The sequence below is a fragment of the Schistosoma haematobium genome, chromosome 1 (assembly GCF_000699445.3).
Source record: "Schistosoma haematobium chromosome 1, whole genome shotgun sequence".
NCBI lineage: Eukaryota > Metazoa > Platyhelminthes > Trematoda > Strigeidida > Schistosomatidae > Schistosoma > Schistosoma haematobium.
The window spans coordinates 7,685,415-7,704,066 of NC_067196.1; the positions used below are offsets into that span (position 1 = coordinate 7,685,415).

General features: G+C 35.7%; 1 protein-coding gene across 1 annotated transcript; it reads right to left on the minus strand.

Moving 5' to 3' along the window:
* Window positions 1–4,537: 4,537 nt before the first annotated feature.
* MS3_00001687 (uncharacterized protein) lies at window positions 4,538–14,962 on the minus strand. Its single transcript, XM_051209157.1, has 5 exons — window positions 14,814–14,962; window positions 14,625–14,748; window positions 10,311–10,803; window positions 7,603–7,899; window positions 4,538–6,309 (listed from the first exon to the last, which is right to left on the minus strand). Exons 1-5 carry the CDS (start codon window positions 14,933–14,935, stop codon window positions 5,126–5,128), a joined length of 2,220 nt encoding a protein of 739 aa, XP_051073046.1. The 5' UTR covers window positions 14,936–14,962; the 3' UTR covers window positions 4,538–5,125.
* Between the last annotated feature and the right edge of the window lie 3,690 nt (window positions 14,963–18,652).

The following is an 18,652-nucleotide window of genomic DNA, read 5'->3' on the forward strand; positions in this document are numbered from 1 at the left end:
ATCTGACTGAGTGATGTAGTGCACTGGAAAAGTGACATTCTTCTAGTAATTACTAGGGGATTATTAGTCTGCATTAAACGTTGTCTGAACAGACGGATAAGTAGTTCGCTGAGTTTTTCTATTTAACCTGTAGCATTAAATAAATTCACGAAGTAAAATATTCTTTTAGTCTTTGATGTTGGTGCTCACTTCATCAATTTTACTAGGCACATCCTAAGTGAAGACTCTCGGTCACGCCTTTAACCCAGATTACTGTTTGGTACGCCGTTCTACGCATCCTTCACAGTAACCAGCCAGCTCAGACCAGACTTTTCCTTGGCACACGATAAACCACCGAATATGTCGTTGAACTCCTTCATTCCTAACTTTTGATTTGACTGCGTCAGTACCCTGAGTGCAAAGCTGTGGACACTCATTTGACTGAAAAAATGTGGAATTCTTTGACAGAGGAAATTCCAAAAACACCAGAGAATTTTTAGAAGCTTGGCACTCAGGTCAATCAGCAATCAACAAGCACATTGAAATCGATCCAATTTATCAACCAACCAGGAAAATTATGCACGAACATATGAACACAAATCAAAACAATGAGAGATGCAACCAAAACAAAGAAGTAAACAATGACAGGTTTAAAGTCAACAAGAACCAATCAATATCGAGGTGTACAGGACAAGCTGTGAACCAAATGTGGAGAGATTCGAGCGCTTCACCTATATCTGATGATTGTGCTGATGATGTCGTTTAGAAGAACAAAGAAAGTCTCACGACCGAATCATCCAGCTCAGAGAACAAAACTCCATCAAAATAAACAGTGCTATCAGGATCAGTATAAGCAAAATAAAGAACTCTGTATTACATGATTTGACAACCATGCGCACTAAACAATGTCGGTCATACAATAACATAGTTTGAAATGCGAATACTTTGGTAACCGAAGACTTCAAACGTATCACATCAGCATCTGCCTTGTATTTGGAATCGTGCCTTTGAATGCTGTACTGAATCACTGCAAAAGACGTATAGAAGAAAGAGCAATACAAACCTCATAAAATTGTATATTGCTAAATGAGTGGCAAACCTAATGGTAATATTCCACTACTACGTGGTCAGTGCATGCCAAGCTAGCAGACTGATGTATTTAGACTTGGTCTTTTATTAGATGTACGTGGTAATGTACGTGTTACTAATAATTTGTACTGTTTTCATGAAGAAACTTAGACTTTCAAACCATTCTTACCTGTGTTGAGGACCCGTTCATAATAATCCCCTATCTCTCTACATGCATATAGTTTGTGTGAGTAGTCTTGAAAGAAGTAGAATTATGCTTAACTTAGGTGTTTAGTTTCTAAAGTGCCTTCTGAAAATCATTTCAAAGCAAGTTAAGCTTATTCAGAATCAGCGGTCTAAAGTTATCAGGGTCATGACGCTAGATATCTTCCTCCAAAAATAAATAGTAGGTCCCTAGAATCGCATGTAATTCAATTGACTGATATTAGGTCATTTCTGGAACCTAATGCAATCTTAAACGAAGCGGATATGACGGCAGCTTTCTGATGGACAATTACTGAAAACAAACCTAAAGTTTGTACTCAAAAAGAAAAGTGGGATACGTAGAATGATCTCGAACGACTTATTTTGGGTTTTAACACGTTAATAGACTACTACATAATTATGCGAAAACTATGGAATCATGAGACTATGGATCCACACCCTCAACCAACCTTAAGCATTTCAAATACGGAATGTCCGCCCTGATGAACGTAGCCACTCAAAGTCGTGCAGGCATATTACACTCGAACCTAACTTTCCGTCCATTCCGTTATGTCTAAATTTCGCTCTAGTCCGTTATTTCAGCATGTTCGATTGATCCGCACGTAACTTAACGCACAAATAACCTTGGGAACTGAATTCCATGCTACATACCACAGGCTATTCATCATAAATTAAAAGTAATCAACCCAAACATATTGCCCAGATAATTATCATAACAGTTGCGTAACAAGCCATAAGTTTTCACGTTCTCGTAGCAAAACTACGGTACGAAAATACCATGAAAAAAACGGAAAGAAACTGCTCATATGCGAGATCGAATACTTAAGCGAACATTTTCAAATTTTTTGAGTTAATCAAATGAAATTAATGATATTCAGTACAACTATTATTAATCAACCAAAAACGTCCAGTGCATCCTGTATACACTGTATACGTGACACCTAAGATATATATTGGCGACGAACGAAATGCCAATATTCCGTTTGAACACAGAACTAACGAAGTAAATTTCACTTGATTATACCGTACTACGTTATTGTGTATAGCACACAAAGCGTTTTCCACTGTCTCGTATGATATAACGACACAAACTCTGTGTTAAACGGTTCAATTTGAGAAAGAGAATAGGTCATAAGGTCATAAGTACAAAACACTTCAAACGACACAGCCTGTGCCATACAGTCAAGGGCTTCTCTAACACAAACTAGCGTGATAAGCAGCAGAAGGAACAGTTGATAAACAACAGTTCTATATCTGAGGAAGTAATAAAATGTAAGTAGTCCCTAGCGAAGACCACATAATAAAACCTCAGACAAGTAAGACTAAACAACGTAAGGTGAGGTTAATAGACACCTGAATAAAGATTAAAATACAAGACAGGGGGCAGAAACAAACAAGTACTCATCCCACTGCAAAGTAACGCTACAAACAAACTATCTGTATCTCCCGATCAAAGTTTAGAGATCACCAGAACCTTCACTATCGAGGTTTGTTCTGTCAAAGACAAGCAACTAACGACTTAGAAGAAATAACAGAACCTTTTAACCCTCTCACTGTAGAAACCTCAATTTCTGGTCGTATTTATTGCTCAGTTACGGTATAATCAATACTCGACAGGTGTCTCGAACTGTACATAAACGAGCGCAACTACCGCGTCTAACTGACAATGATACGCATCATATCACGACTACAGGACCATCTGTATTTCCAAAAGCGTGAAGACTAGCTCCCGAAAAGCTAAGACTGGCTTGAAACACATTAGATCATGTGATATATTGGGGAATTGTCCGGTGACCACGCATCCCGTGAACAACTCGTTTGGATATGGTGTCTAAAGAGTATATCCAACTGGAGGATAATGATGGTCCAATGCGAAAATCACATCTGACCGTTATCACATGCATCACACCCATGACCTGACTGCTACCTTCAAAGGCGAGACTGTGTTTCAAAAAAATTGTTCAACGAGAGCGCATAAGCAAACTCCCTCGTCTTCATGAACTGTGAGCCAGTATACAACAGTGTGAATGTCTAACTTCAATCAATCTATGATCTTGCCCAACCCTTCATCTATTGTCTGATGTGGATAACTGCCTCTCACACACGACACTAACTGGACTCCACTAGTCACCGCTTCTCACTACAACTCCAGTAGTTACATCACGAAGCTAGTTGACACCCGCGACCAAAGTTCCTGAGTTCGAGTTACACGTGCAGGATTGTGTATGCGCACCATTCAAGATTCCGTTACTGAGAATAAACTGCCACCTATTGCTTCTAGGTTTTCAACGGTGGTCTAGTTTAGATGGACCCGCGATTCCTACTGTGAAAATATCTCTTTAACATATCTCCCTCCATACTCATAATCAATATTATTTGAAAATTACTTTCTGAAACACGAATAATATACTCAAGTAAGTTAACTTCTGGTCATAAATAGAAATCATGTAGTACTTCGTTTGTCATCGTAACAATCAGTATAGATCATACATACATCGAATCAAATAAGATTGATCTTCACTTAAGTAAATTTATTCGGTTGAGTGAAAAACAGTTTTAACTAACTAACTAACAAAAGAGAAAAAACAGTAAAGGAATTATTCAAGAGAAGATAGTGAAAAATAGTTTTTTCAATGAAATGAGAAAGACAGTGTTGTTATATCCTAGTGAAGATTAAATTACGAATAACTTCCGAAAACTATTAATGGATTAATATTTTATATATTTTGCTATTGTATAACTATTCATCAACTAGACTGTGTATATCTCTATTCCTCTTATTATAAGCTTTATTTTGACCTATAGATTGTTATTATTATACGATTTACTGTTGTTAAGTTATACTCAGTTATCTGATTACCGTCTCCCACGTTCACAGCCACATTTTGACTTCATTTTGTATAAATGTTATTACCTATTTTACGGTGGGCTACGGTCTGTTTGACTGGTATATAAACCAAGTATGTTTGAAATAAATGATTCGCACAGCCGAAGCTGTTATTCGTATTCTGAACTCGACTGTACGGGCTAGGCAAGCAAAAGATCGATAAGTACACTGGGCTGCTCAGACTGGTCGAATGTCATTGGTTTATCACAGTACAAGACTGAATAAAGCGTGTTTCGATTGGCGAATAAATAACGTGTTAACTAGTCGGACTTAAAAGTCACAACAAGTGTTTTATTCACAACTGAATGAAGAATGAAATGGTTATCGAAATGGTTGCGGAAAGTCAACAAAAGTATTTAGATGGTATTCATTTTGTCGGTTTTTAATCAACATTAATACTCACTGACAAGAGTTAAACAATTATCTTTATATGATAGTTTACAACAACAACAACAGATCAACTATGAAGAAATTCAAAACAAGTTAAACATGATATTTTTTGTCGAGGACTTATATAATTCAACAATGCTCACTACAAATGGTGTCAACGCCAACCAAGAGAGGGGAAGCGTGCTTTTCTTCGGACGCCGCTGCGGGCATGGAGCCGGTTTGCCAGTTGGGGCGGTCTGGTGTGGAGAGGCGACGTCCAGTGGAGTGTTCTGGCCGGTCAGCATTGGCTGTAGAGGGTGCTGTCGACGGAATGGAATGGTGGGACGTATGACGAATGAAATTCAAACAAGTTAAACATTATTTGTTTTTCGAGGACTTATATAAATCAAAAACAATGTAAATGAAAGATAATTATGTATTTTATTCACAACAGCGATAACAAATCGCCAATTTGTATAAACTGGTTGGTTATAGCAAATTAACTATGGAACGAAAAACGAAACAAAACAATTCATATCCACAAACTGCACAACACACTATACAAATAGACAATTACAAATTTAATGGCTAAACATTTCATCGATCTAACAGATGATCTACATCTCCTCTTAGAATGCCAAGTGCATCAGACGCTTGATTACACCAGTGTTTTGTCCATTGTGAAATCAATTCTTCTATTTCTTCATCAGTGAAATTGAAATTGAAGTCTAGACTAGCAGAAAGACTGAGAGGATCGAAGTTATTTATTCCATAATTTGGTGTTCCATTGATTTTATGGTATGAACGATTCAGATTACGTCGAATATCAGGGTGATAACACCTATAAACAGAATTATGACCGGAAGCAAATGCCCAAGAGTTTCGGCCAAAACGCTGACTTCTGAATGGCTCTCTCAAATGCTTTGGATTCACTGTGGTACGTATATTAGACATTTCACCTCTACAAATAGGTACACATACTGACTCTTTTCTGTAGTACTCACTGGCACTACTATTATTAAAAAGTGACATTGTATAAGCACAATTTGTGTTATTTGAATTTATGATTTCAACGATTCTGTCCAGTTCCATTTTGCTATCCTGTGTGATCTTTGACTTTCTATCAGATGTTGTTGGTGAGACTTCTCCAAAAACTCCAGCTGTTGACATTTCTGTTTCAGTCTGCTTCTCCACAAGTGGTTTGCAAAGTGGGTGCTCTTCGTCTTCGATACAACAAAGCTGGTCCTCATTTAGTTTATTCCACTCATCTGATTCTTCTTTGATAGTTTCTTTGCTCAACACAACGCAATTATCAAGCTCAACAGACCCCGAACAGGTAGATTCCGAGGAGCAGCCACTATTGCAAGTTTCCGATGGCAAACTATTCTTCAAGCACAAACTGAAATCGTTTACAGTTACTGTTGATGTAGGAGTAGATGATAACGAATCAACAGTGTCACAATACGTCTCGTTTGTCTGACATGATGTAGTTGATAAAGATACACGAGCAGGTGGTAGTGCAGCTCTCTTACTGTAGCTGCTATATCCAGTTTTTAAACTCAGATTAACTCTACGAAGGATCTGCCTATTAAGTTGTTCGATTTTTCGCATCACTTCTCGTTGTTGTAAACGCCATGGGTTGATAAATGGGTTGAGCCATTTCATCATTGCTACTGTTGCAGCTGCTGTCTCTAGTTCTTCATCAATAGTATGTTGATCGGTTAATAAGTTTCGTAAATCGACTTTCAGTTTTGTTGCATTGAACAAACCAAGATCATAACCTAAAATATAGAGAATTGAAACAAACCACAGCGTTGAGTTCTGCATTCATCATTTTTTTGAAGCGCAACTGATTCAAATCGAAGTTTCCCGAGTTCAACAAGATTGTTAGGTGACTAATTTTGTGGACATAAGACTTTCTTTGACTCAATCAAGTCGATATTTCACCAGATAACTCTCTAATACAGAAGGTATCACAATCGAAACACGTTTACTTATAAACGGAGTTGTGTGTTGACACAAAGGGGATCTTATCCTTTATACGAACTAAATAATTTCGAAGGGTGTTAGTTATATTGCATTATGTTACAATAATAATATCAACAGACTCTTAGGAGTTCTTCTGTTGTATCCGAGATAATATGACTCATTCTATTCACATCTCACACTATTACCATACATACAAACACAGTTCTATCTATTCATATTACAAGTGTCACATTTTTCACCCCCTAACAAACACACAAATGCACAAACATGTTTCATATAAGTCACCTTGATCTCAGTGATATGACATTGACTTAGTCAGACCTCTTTTGATTAGTAGTATTAAATCACTTCGCTTTGTTCATTTACACCGTTTAGACTTGAGTTAGTTTTATTTCCTTACTATAATACATACAAATATATTGTAAGTAATTATATACACTGGAAACTAAACAATACAGATTGCAAATAGCGGTACTCTGGTACTTTCAGAATAATACAGACAAATGGGTTAGAAAACAGAATGAATTTACATAATTATTTAGTTTTGTCCAAATTCTCATACTCCGACGAATCTTTCATAATCTTTTGACATTTGAAGTAATAAATTCTGTATGAAATTGAGTGAGCTGAGATGAGATGATAGTGACTAGCAGTGGAATCCAGGAGGCACGTTTCGTCCCATTCGGGACTCGTCAACTGAATGTGCTTGCATCCCATTGATGATGTCCACCTTGGGATTCGAACCCACCCACCACCATCGCGTTATCCATTTAGCTACTGCATTCGAAATTGAGTCATGATAACACTATAACCTAAATGATGATGAAACTTTAATGAAATTGAGTATGAGTTCCGAATTTATATATCAAATCCCATCCCATCCAATTAAATAATAGAGAATCATGGTAACGAATGCATAAGAAATGCTCATATTTCTTCAACAGTAAAACTTCTTCAGTACAGTTTAGTCAATCAATCTATAATCATTGGATTAAATAAGTTTCTCAACATAAAACCTAAAACAAATCCGATCAAAGAATCAAATGAAGTTTAGGCTAATTTTACAGATAAATAATATTACTTACCTGCCATTAATCCAGCTACGTTATCCAACCAATCAAAATGTGATTCTTTTCTTTCTAATTGTTGAATTTTACTTCGTTTAGCTTTATCAGCCATATGTTGAAACAATGACCAAGGTTTTTCAAATATTAATATACATGATTTACACCAAAATATTTGTCCATGTTCTAATTCAGCTCTTATTTTCACATATTTAACATGATCTCCTTCTTTATCCAAAAAATATTCTAGGTAATGATTTTTTAGTAGTGTGCAATCACTTTCATTTGGACGCCTTACAACAACTCGACTACAGGAACCTAGAAAATAAATATTTTCGAAATTAGAAAACCTTAACTTTCTAGAGTACAATTTGCTTGAATGGTAAAATTCAATTGTTTATTGTTTCATATACAAGTGAATTTAGTAATTAAGTGAATAAGGAAGGCATTAGGAGTTATAAACAAAGGGCACTGAATTCTAATCTTCAAATAAACATTCACAGAAGGATTCAAGTGTATCCTGCCGACAAGTTTCAGATAAAATGATACGACAGTTCTAGATTATACTGCTAACCACTATCCGACTTTGTTTAAATAGATAAAAAATATTACTTCAAAGTAGTATATAATACTACTTTGAGGAAGAAATACAAAATATGAAATATACTGAGAATAACCAGCTTTAGCATAAGAAGTTGGACGGGCTAATAAGGACGAAAGGCTGTTCAGACCGGTCGAACTTCATTGGTTTATCACAGTACAAGAGTGAATAATGAGTATTTCGATTGGCGGATAAATTACGTGTTGACTAATCGAACTTAAAAGTCACAACATATTGGCTACAAGGATTTTGCAAAAAAATACAAAAATTGGTGACGTGGATTTTGAATAGAAATGAGCCATAAGAGTTGCCGGTGGTTTTTAAGGTTAGTATTAGTTGCGGAAAAAAAGGAACTGCAATTTCTTCAGAACAGTTGCAGTTATTATTAAAACAGCAACACCAGCAGCAGCAGTAGATGTTAGCCTTTCAACAGCAACTACTTGAAGCAGTTTTGGGAGGACTTTTCATCCAACCGGATATTATAGAAAATAAGTAATCTATTTATGATGCAGACAATGGTGCAGTAATGGCCATTTCAGAAACATGTCGTGTGGAGGGTTAAAATCCCTTTATAACTGAAGCAAAATGTAAAAATGGTTAATTGGTTGGCTCACAGAAAGACAATATCTTGCTAAATGAACATGAAGTTGTGACAATACCAGATGATCACGAAACAGAAAATCCTGTATCCAGATCCAGATCCTGAATCCAGAATTAAATGAAGTATAATTGGCCTCGTCTAACTCTGAAAATAAACTTCAGCCAGAATTAAATTATGGTTCACGTGATATTAGTCGAAAAAGATGTAAGGACCCGTATCCAGTAAATAACTGGAGCAGTACAATGAACTCAGTTGTACCAAATGACACTCAAAATCATTAGAAGACAGAAGCTTATAATGAACCAACGTCTCTTATCGGATTTCTCATGTCAATTTATCAGATATGGTTTCTCATAATGATCCATATAATTTTGATAAAATTTCTTATAAAAATGACAAAAGTATATGGAATGAATCAAATGATGATCAAAAATTGTAATGTAATTCTGTTAGATGATGATTTTTCTAATGACCCATTATTCACTAATGAGATTCTTAATGAAATGGAGGAAAGTTAATATGTAAATATAATGAGTATAATCAGCTTCAAAATTAGGAGACAAGTTAGTATGCCAAATAGTTACACTTCGATGCAACGATAAATTGTAGATTATTTTAATGTGAACGAAAATTGTCACTAACGAAGTGATTTCACTGTTCAGAACTTTCTTAATTTAACTTTAACACATTTACACTATTCAGATAGGATATTATAATTAAGTTTTTCTTTTTTTCCTTGTTTTCGTTGTTTGTTTATCTTTCAAACATGCAAATTCATATTTTGTTTTAATGTCCAAATAGTTTGTCTGTTGATGAGTATTACTGTCGTGAACAAAAACAGGAGTCGGGACAATCGAATGTGTTTTTGTCATGAAATTACAGAGCATCTCACGAAAATCTGAGAACCATATAGTAAATACACTTGGTATTATTTGGCTTGTATCTTCTCATTGAGGTTTAAGACTGCAATCGATCAGTCTGTTATCGGTATATGTGCATGCTGTGCGTATGCCTCGATATTGCCTGAATTCACAAGCTTTTTGTAAGCAATGATGGATAGTAGCTAGCAGTGGAATCCAGGATGCGCGTTTCGTCGTATTTGGGACTCGTCAGCTGGATGTACCTGCATCTCAGAGGGGTGATGTTCACTCTGGGACTCGAACCCGGCACCATTCGCTTCAAACGTCATCGCACTATCCAATGGACTAGATTCCACTGCCAGCCACTATCCATCATCGCTTACATATAGTAAATAGTTACTTTGCAAAATATAAATCCATCATCTCAAACTTGACTGAATCTTTTTGCAAATATCAGTCTGTTGCCTCATATTTCATTGTTCATTCAGTTTCATACCAATTGTGTTCCGTTTCCGTTCTTCCCTCATCGATCTCCTACTGAAATACATTCCATGCCTGACCACTGTTACATACTACTTATGTGCATATAAGCAACCCACACCACACTATTACATATAGCAAAAAAAAAAACGAATAAAGATGAAAGCATTAAAAAAATAAGTAATACCACATAGCAACTGATTCTTCTCATTGGATAAATCATTTAATTGTTCACAAACAATTGTAGATGTGACACTATTTCGAGAATTTCCTTTTACAGTTTGATTAATTGAATGTTTATTTGTGTATAGGTAATTTAGTGTACTATTAGCTTTGATTGAACAATCACCATCACAATCACCATCATCATCATGACATGCAGAACATGGTAATGATGATTCAGAATAATTTGTTTTGTTTGTAGTGGTAACCAAATTCCTTGTATTCGATGAATTGGAACTTTCAGCTTGTATGTTATGATCTTCTTGTAAATAGATTGAAACATTTTGATTGGATGGTTGATCATGGTTACTTATTAAATTTGTATTCTTTTTATCTTGAATGAAATCTAATGAATTTTCTATTGTCTTCTCTTGTTTCTTATTTAAAATTGATGATTGTATAACATTGTTATTATTTGTCCCAGTGAATTCGTTTAACTTCGGATTCGCTTTTAGAAGCTACAATCAAAAAATAACAATAGGACATTTTGAAAATAATGATACAACTAAACTAATATTCATAGTCCACATTACAATAGACATTTGTAATGTGATTTATTTATGAGAAAATTGAAAATATCATTGAAAATAGTTGAATGAGTAATGGGTTAAATAATCCCATCTATTCGATTGATTTAACGTGTAAACATCTTAGTCAGTCAGTCAGTCAATCAGTCAATCAGTCAGAAACAATGTAGAACTTCCTACGTACGAACATCAGTTCAAGTTGATATAACACATTAGCACAGAGATAAGATTATCAATTGAAATGCCATATTGGTAGAGGTAGTGAGAGTATAATCAGAAATCGGAAGGATAAGGGTTTGAAGATGACATTCAAGGAGTATAATCCAATGAAACAAATTTGGAAAGAGAAAAAAAGAGGGACACGAAGAATTCAGAAGACTACAATTCGGGAGAACACAAGGAGTGTATGCACTTGTGCTATTGCAAACGATTTCAAAGCATGTCATTCAAGGTCTCTAACCATCATTTGTTATCATCTCGCGAATCTAGACCAGGTAGTTTAAACTTACCAACATGGCTCATTCCACTTTTCAGTGACCTCATGGACTTGTTCCTTAATAATTGCATTACATACTCGGTGGTTTCAGGATATACGAGCAATGTTTCGAAGAAACCTATGATCGAATACTAGTAACCCACGAGTATCTTCCACTCTCACTGGCCATATTTCACAGCCATAATGTTGGATGGAACGAACTGCTGCGCAGTAAACCCGTCTTAAGCCGTAAATGAAGCAATTTGGCAAAACCCAGTCGAGCCTTCTGTATGGGTGCTGGGATTTCGTCAGACACCAGAACACAAGGGCTGATGAGAATCCTAAGATAAGTGAAGCGGTCGACACTCTCAACTACTTCACTCCCTATCATTAGTTTAGGTGTCGGTGCAACCCAATCCTGAAGCAACAATTCATTTCGAGGTGAAGAATCACATCCCAAACATGCTTGCATTGCTGCTTACGGTAGTCAGAAGATTGTGCATTTTGTCATCGGCATATTCTAAGTCAACAAGGATGAACATCTAAACAAAGTGTAATTCTTAACAATTTACAATGAAATAAATTATCTTTCTACATCAAATTATATTTAAAATGGAAATAAACTAGAATAACACTTGCTTTGTATGTTTTAAGTCATTCACTAGAGTAAAACAATTCGCGAAAGAGTAAATGTATGAGCTTGGTGGTTGTAGGTAGTGAACAGGAAAACCTGGACCCGGATTTCGTGCTATTTGGCACTCGTCAGCAAAGTGCACCTGTTATCTCGAAGGAACTGGTGCTCCCTGATGGATTCGATCCCATGTCACCCATCTTAACATTGGGAGATGTTACCACTGGATTACCCGGGCCTTGATTGACCTCCTTTAGGACTGAGATGTATTCACAACCACCACAATCTCAACATAGTGTACGCAATGTCAAGTGACCTAAACTAGTGATCACATTACCACTTGGTCGATGGCATTCGATCTGCACTAAGAACGACCTGACACACGTTGAAAACCTGGAAGAAATGGACAGTCGTTTCGTCTTGGTATGGGACTGTTCAATAATATGCATCCACAATTCCACATGTGGGATTCGAACCAAGGAAATTTGGTCTTACATGTGAACTCTTAAACTCTAGAATTCTGAGCCGGTATCCGATGGTGTTATTATCTAACTTCATTCAATACATGAGAGCTTTGTTGCTCGTAATATGACCCCAGTTTGGATAAACGTATGAGTATGCTATGAATATCAATTTTACACTGAACTCCGTATATGACCTAGGCTAACCCCATTGATGTGATGGCAGTTTTCAGAAGCCAAATACTGGTTGCGTTTGAGGAATCTATTTCAAGCATTCATTTATCCAAACAGACATTCAGAATAAGAAGTGCGAAAGCAAAGCGGAGAAGGTGAGTGAGACAACTTTATTTGATCAAGCGTGATTGGACATTTATAGTCAGACAAAAATAAGTCACAAACACGTATTGAGTAAGATAAGGAATGTACACACATACGTGTATATAAAAACAGTCAAGCTCAATAAGCAAATAATAATTAATAAGGTAAAAACTTGAATCGAATAGAATGAGTAAATCGATTTGTCCAGCTAGAAGCTGGAATGACTCTTATGGGTTTGACACAGTACCAGACACTACAAGCTTGTGCAATACTTTTGGAAAATTTGTAATTCCCAATTTATATCATAGTCGTAGTTTGACGAAGTATATCAAGAATGTAACTACAAACTAACGAGAATGAAATACCTGACTTAATGTTTATTCCAAATATATTTAATGAAAATTGGATAGCTAATAAAGACTATTAATTCCAAAACAAAAAGAAATACCCCGACTAATACTAATTTATATTCACTATGTGATGTAAGATATTCAGCAAAGCTTTGATGCTACAAACAAATAGCAATCAGACAGTTTCGACTTGAATGAAGTTCATTCAGTTTAAATGACTAAGAGTACTTGTTATGTATAATGACGCACCAATTCCATCGTCTTCTGAAAGGTGTCCCACTTGTCACAAATAAATCGATTTATATCAGTGCATAGGAACACCAGACAAGTAATCACTATCAAAATGACCATAAGTACCATTCTACAACAGCTTTAGTAAATAACATCGTGATAAAGATCATTTCATTAGTTTTGTTTACTGATTATTTATTAACGGGAATACTAAAAATGATATTAAACTCATTCTATTGATTGTTAGTTAAAACACCATTCATCGTTTGAAAACTAAAGCATTTAGCTTAAAAAGTTAGTAAGAATACTATTGGTCTAAATGTGCATTTAAAAACGAAACATAAGTGGTGTTGTATCGTAATAAAATTGATTTAGTATTGTTTATTTGAATCTTCTCATTGATGTTTAGCACTCCAAAGGAATATCAATTCATGGAGTGCAGGTTCATCCAATTGACGAGTCCCGAATATAACGAAACACGCATCCTGAATTCTACTGCTAACCACTATCCATCTTTGCTCAATAAAATTGTTTCCGATATAAGATTTGAAATAATAAATCAATATATGCGCCAAATTAGTAGTAGTAGTAGTAGTAGTAGTAGTAGTAGTAGTAGTAGTAGTAGTAGTAGTAGTAGTAGTACACTCAAAGTTTTAAATAATATAATCCCGGCCCAATGGTCTAGTGGTTAAGTGCTTGCGCGCGAAACCAGTAGGTCCTGAGCTCGAATCTCGCAGGGGGTGAGGTCTTGGATGCTCACTACTGAGGAGACCTGCAATAGGACCAGACGACCGCCCACTGCTTCCAGGTTTTCTATGGTGGTCCAGCTTCAACTGACTCATGATCTTAACCATTGAAATAAATTATTTAATGAATTAACCATATGAAGCATTCAATTAATGCAATCTGAAATACTACGAACTGTCACAAATTATTCAACCACTAGAACTCATCATCACAACTATCGAAATTTCTTCATACTTACTTAATATGACTAATTGACTGACTGTAGTTAATAAAAGTACCATGTCAACTAGCACATCATATTACTAAGTTAGTGTATTTAGAAAGTGAGAAAACGCTCTCAGGATGTAGAAAACATAAGTCAGTATATCTAACTTTGTAAAGCTTAAAAGTAATTAGATTAGTATTATTCTACCAGTTATACACCCCTTCACCATTAACTGACTGTGATTTTAAACAAGTGTCTTCACATTAATACTAACTATCTCATCATATTAGACAAAATCATAAGAAACCAGAAAACAAAACATTTGAATACTTACCCCTTTGATTAACTCCATAGAATCATAATGATTATTATGAATATGATAGTTGTCAATTGATTTAAATGATGTTCTATCATGGGAAAAATGACAATTTTCACCATAACAACATCCAGTTGTTAAGCTAAAATTTCCATAATAATAATAAGAAAAAAGAAAGAAAATAATCAAAGATTAAAGGTTTCTTACTCATCAAATTTACATGGTGGTTTTTTATTTGGAATATGTAGAAATCTACAATTATCACCATACCAACAACCTTCTTTAGTATTAAAATAACGACAAATTTGATTTCTTAAATAATCAGACATTTTCTTTCTAGATAACTAACAATGAATGAATAAACAAATGGGCAATGGATTATTGATTATTAGAATGATTTAAATAAAGTTTAAAAAAATAAATAAAATCGATCAATCGATCAAATTGATTGATACATGAAATTACTTTATGCAGTATTTTATTGAGTATTCACCATTATGATAATAAGCAATGATGACCAAACAACTTCTTATTTAAAGAATAAGTAATTCAGTTGAAGGTATTTCTTTCAACTCAACATGAAATTTGATTTACGATAGACTATTGTAGACTACTGGACCAATGAGCCGGCATCCAATTGTGGGTAGAGACAGGTATCTACCTCAGTAAAATAGAAAATGGTCGCGCAATCTCGAGGACTGGTTGATGTTAGACACCAACACCACTGGATGCCAACTCTGTGCTCCAGTCGTTCATTCGTCCGCGTGCATGAATGAAGGACCTGAATTCGAATCTCACGAGCGGGATCAACAATGCGCACTGCTGAGGAGTCCCAAAACAGGACAAAACAGCCATCCAGTGCTTCCAGATTTCTAACGGTGGTCTAACACCAATCGGTTCATGATCTCAATCAAAAACTTAATAATCTTCACAATCCTTGTACTGATATTGTAGACTATTTGACTACTTTATTGAAGACTATGCTGAATGAATGTTGTCAGATTATTGAAATTGTTTGGAATGATTAGTCATGTTACTTGTCTAGTATAAACTTGATGAATATAAAGATATTTGGGAGTTATTTGATTTTGAGAATTGCGTTAGACTGTTCAGTGACAATATAGAGTTGAAAGTAGAATAACAGCATGTCATTTAAGTAGTAACCAGTAAAATAAACTCAACTATTAAGACCCGTTTCTGATAACAATTATTATCATATGTTCACTGGTGAATGACTTCAAGAGGTATTTAGTGGAGTTGTAGTGAGAAGCTCTGACCAGTAGAGTTCAACCGGATCTGTTGTGAGATAGTAAATGGCTTAAGACAATCGTGAACGGTGGCTCAATTTTATGGATTGGTTGAAGTTAGACATTAACACCAATGGATGGCGGCCGGCTCATTGATCTAGAGGTTAAGCGTTCGCGCGCGAGACTGATAAATCATGGGTTGGAATCTCACGAGATGAGATCGTGGTGACCCACACTGTAGAACGAAACGTCCGTCCAATGCTCTCAGGTTTTCCATCGCGGTCTAGTTTCAATTCATTCATCAACTCAACTATCATATGTTTTGTTCGTTACATCCAATTGTCAATCACTTCCCAGTAGTTAATTTCAATGAATTATTCCATTTTCATAACTATCTTAAATTAATTTCACTGTTCAAAAATAGATGATATTCAATAGTGACTGAAAATATGTGACCATGAGAATAATAGGTTGTTATTTATTTAAAACAATGAATTAGATCTGGAGCATGTATTTTGGATTCATCCATGTTGTATTATTTTTCTTAACTTTCAAATGATGATTAGTCTATAGCGACTCACGTGCAAATGAGTTTAGTCTCATCTAACGCAGTTAAGCCCTTTTGCCAACTCATTTAGCGGACAAAGTCATCCGCACTATAACAACTTATTGTACCCTCATTATTTTGTGCTTGTATGAAATACGTATGCTTGAATATTGCTTACGGACTACGCAATTATTCACTCTGCTAGTCTTACTACTAACTGATTATTTGATTCGATTACTCATTCATTTCACATGGTATATATATGTCCATGTTATTCATATTCAACTCACTCACTCACTCACTCACTCACTCACTCACTCACTCACTCACTCACTCACTCACTCACTCACTCACTCACTCACTCACTCACTCACTCACTCACTCACTCACTCACTCACTCACTCACTCACTCACCACCACTCACTCACTCACTCACTCACTCACTCACTCACTCACTCACTCACTCACTCACTCACTCACTCACTCACTCACTCACTCACTCACTCACTCACTCACTCACTCACTCACTCACTCACTCACTCACTCACTCACTCACTCACTCACTCACTCACTCACTCACTCACTCACTCACTCACTCACTCACTCACTCACTCACTCACTCACACCACTCACTCACTCACTCACTCACTCTCGTCTCGCTCTTGCTATGGCTCTCGCTCGCTTGCTTGCCTTTCGGCACAACTCTTCTATGCTTGTTGAACGCATCTGTACATTTGGATATATGTGTGTGGTCTCGTAATAAACGTAATCAACACTTCGTATTTGCCTTCTGATTAATAAACCGTTGGGACGTTATATAGAACGGTTATCAAGACGAGCTGTATACGAAGTTTGAGGATTATATCGAATACCGACCACCACAAGTCTTATCATAATGACACTGTTATTATTAAGTTGACAGAAGTTGAGATATCTCACCTAAGTTGATGATTTGTTTGTAAAAGCTTAAAAAATTGCCAACTGATTGTACATTTCAATATAGATTACATCTAAACTCAATCTGATGTAATTTAAGTCATAAATGTTTATTGAGTCTTAAACAACTGTTTCTAAAACTATCCTGTTTTATGACCGACCATGATACATAGAAATAACATGCGGTTACTTGCGAATATATTTACCAAATAAATTGACCGAATTAATCACTGTTCAAAATATATATAATCAGTGAACTAACTATATTGAAAACCTAAATGCATTGAGTTAGTTAATAAACCCTCCTTGAAACAATTATTTTTCATAAAGTTCGTTAAATCAATCAAAAAGATCGTTTTAATGTTTCGTATGATGTTAGTGTTAAAAAAGCACAACACAATAATTATTCGTGTTTACTTTGACAGTTGAATTGATGAGTCGATCAATGTCAGTTAGACCACCATCGAAAACTTAGAAGCCATCGACGAGAGTTTCTTTCCAATACAACAGAACTCTTCAACAGTGCATATACACCATCCCATATATGAGACTCAAACTCAGCACCTATGGTCTCGCGTGTGAACACTTAATGTCTAGAACTGTGAGCCGGATTTCAACGGTGTTAATGTCTTACTTCAATGATGGTCTAGCTCAAATCGATCGATTCATGAATTTAACTGTTAAAATTACTACAATTTCCACAAATCCCCATTCTTATAATATTTGACTTTACACATAAACACGTCGCAGTGTAAGGATAGACTTTTGCGCACATCAATTAATCTATTCTACTACTGACGGCAGCTGTAACTGGCAATTTCGTATTGTAGATGCGGCGGGTATGAAAGCACCGTTCTAATGGACAATTACTGAAAACGAATCCAACATTTGCACTTAAAAAAAAAGAAAAGTGGAACACGTAAAATGACCTTGAACGACATTTTTTGGGTTTTAACACGTTAATAGACTACTACGTAATTATGTGAAAACTGTGGCAAGCCCATTTGGCCACTGTATCATCTGTCTATTCATTGTAACTCAGACTCTTAATTCACTATGTTAATTTCGGTGTGTATGATCGAATGCATGTCTGTACATTAACTCTTAAGCTATCTTCCTATTGGTTTCAATGTGCAGATAATCGATAATTTATCCACACCCGATTAACTCTCAAAAATATATACGGATTTTAAACAGACACTCACTCACTCCCTCTGTTTCATCGTGTGCTTGCTCACCGTACGCTTGTGGATTTTTATTAATCATTAACAATAAACTATATCTATAACTGGTGTTCAGGCTTCTCAATAATCTCG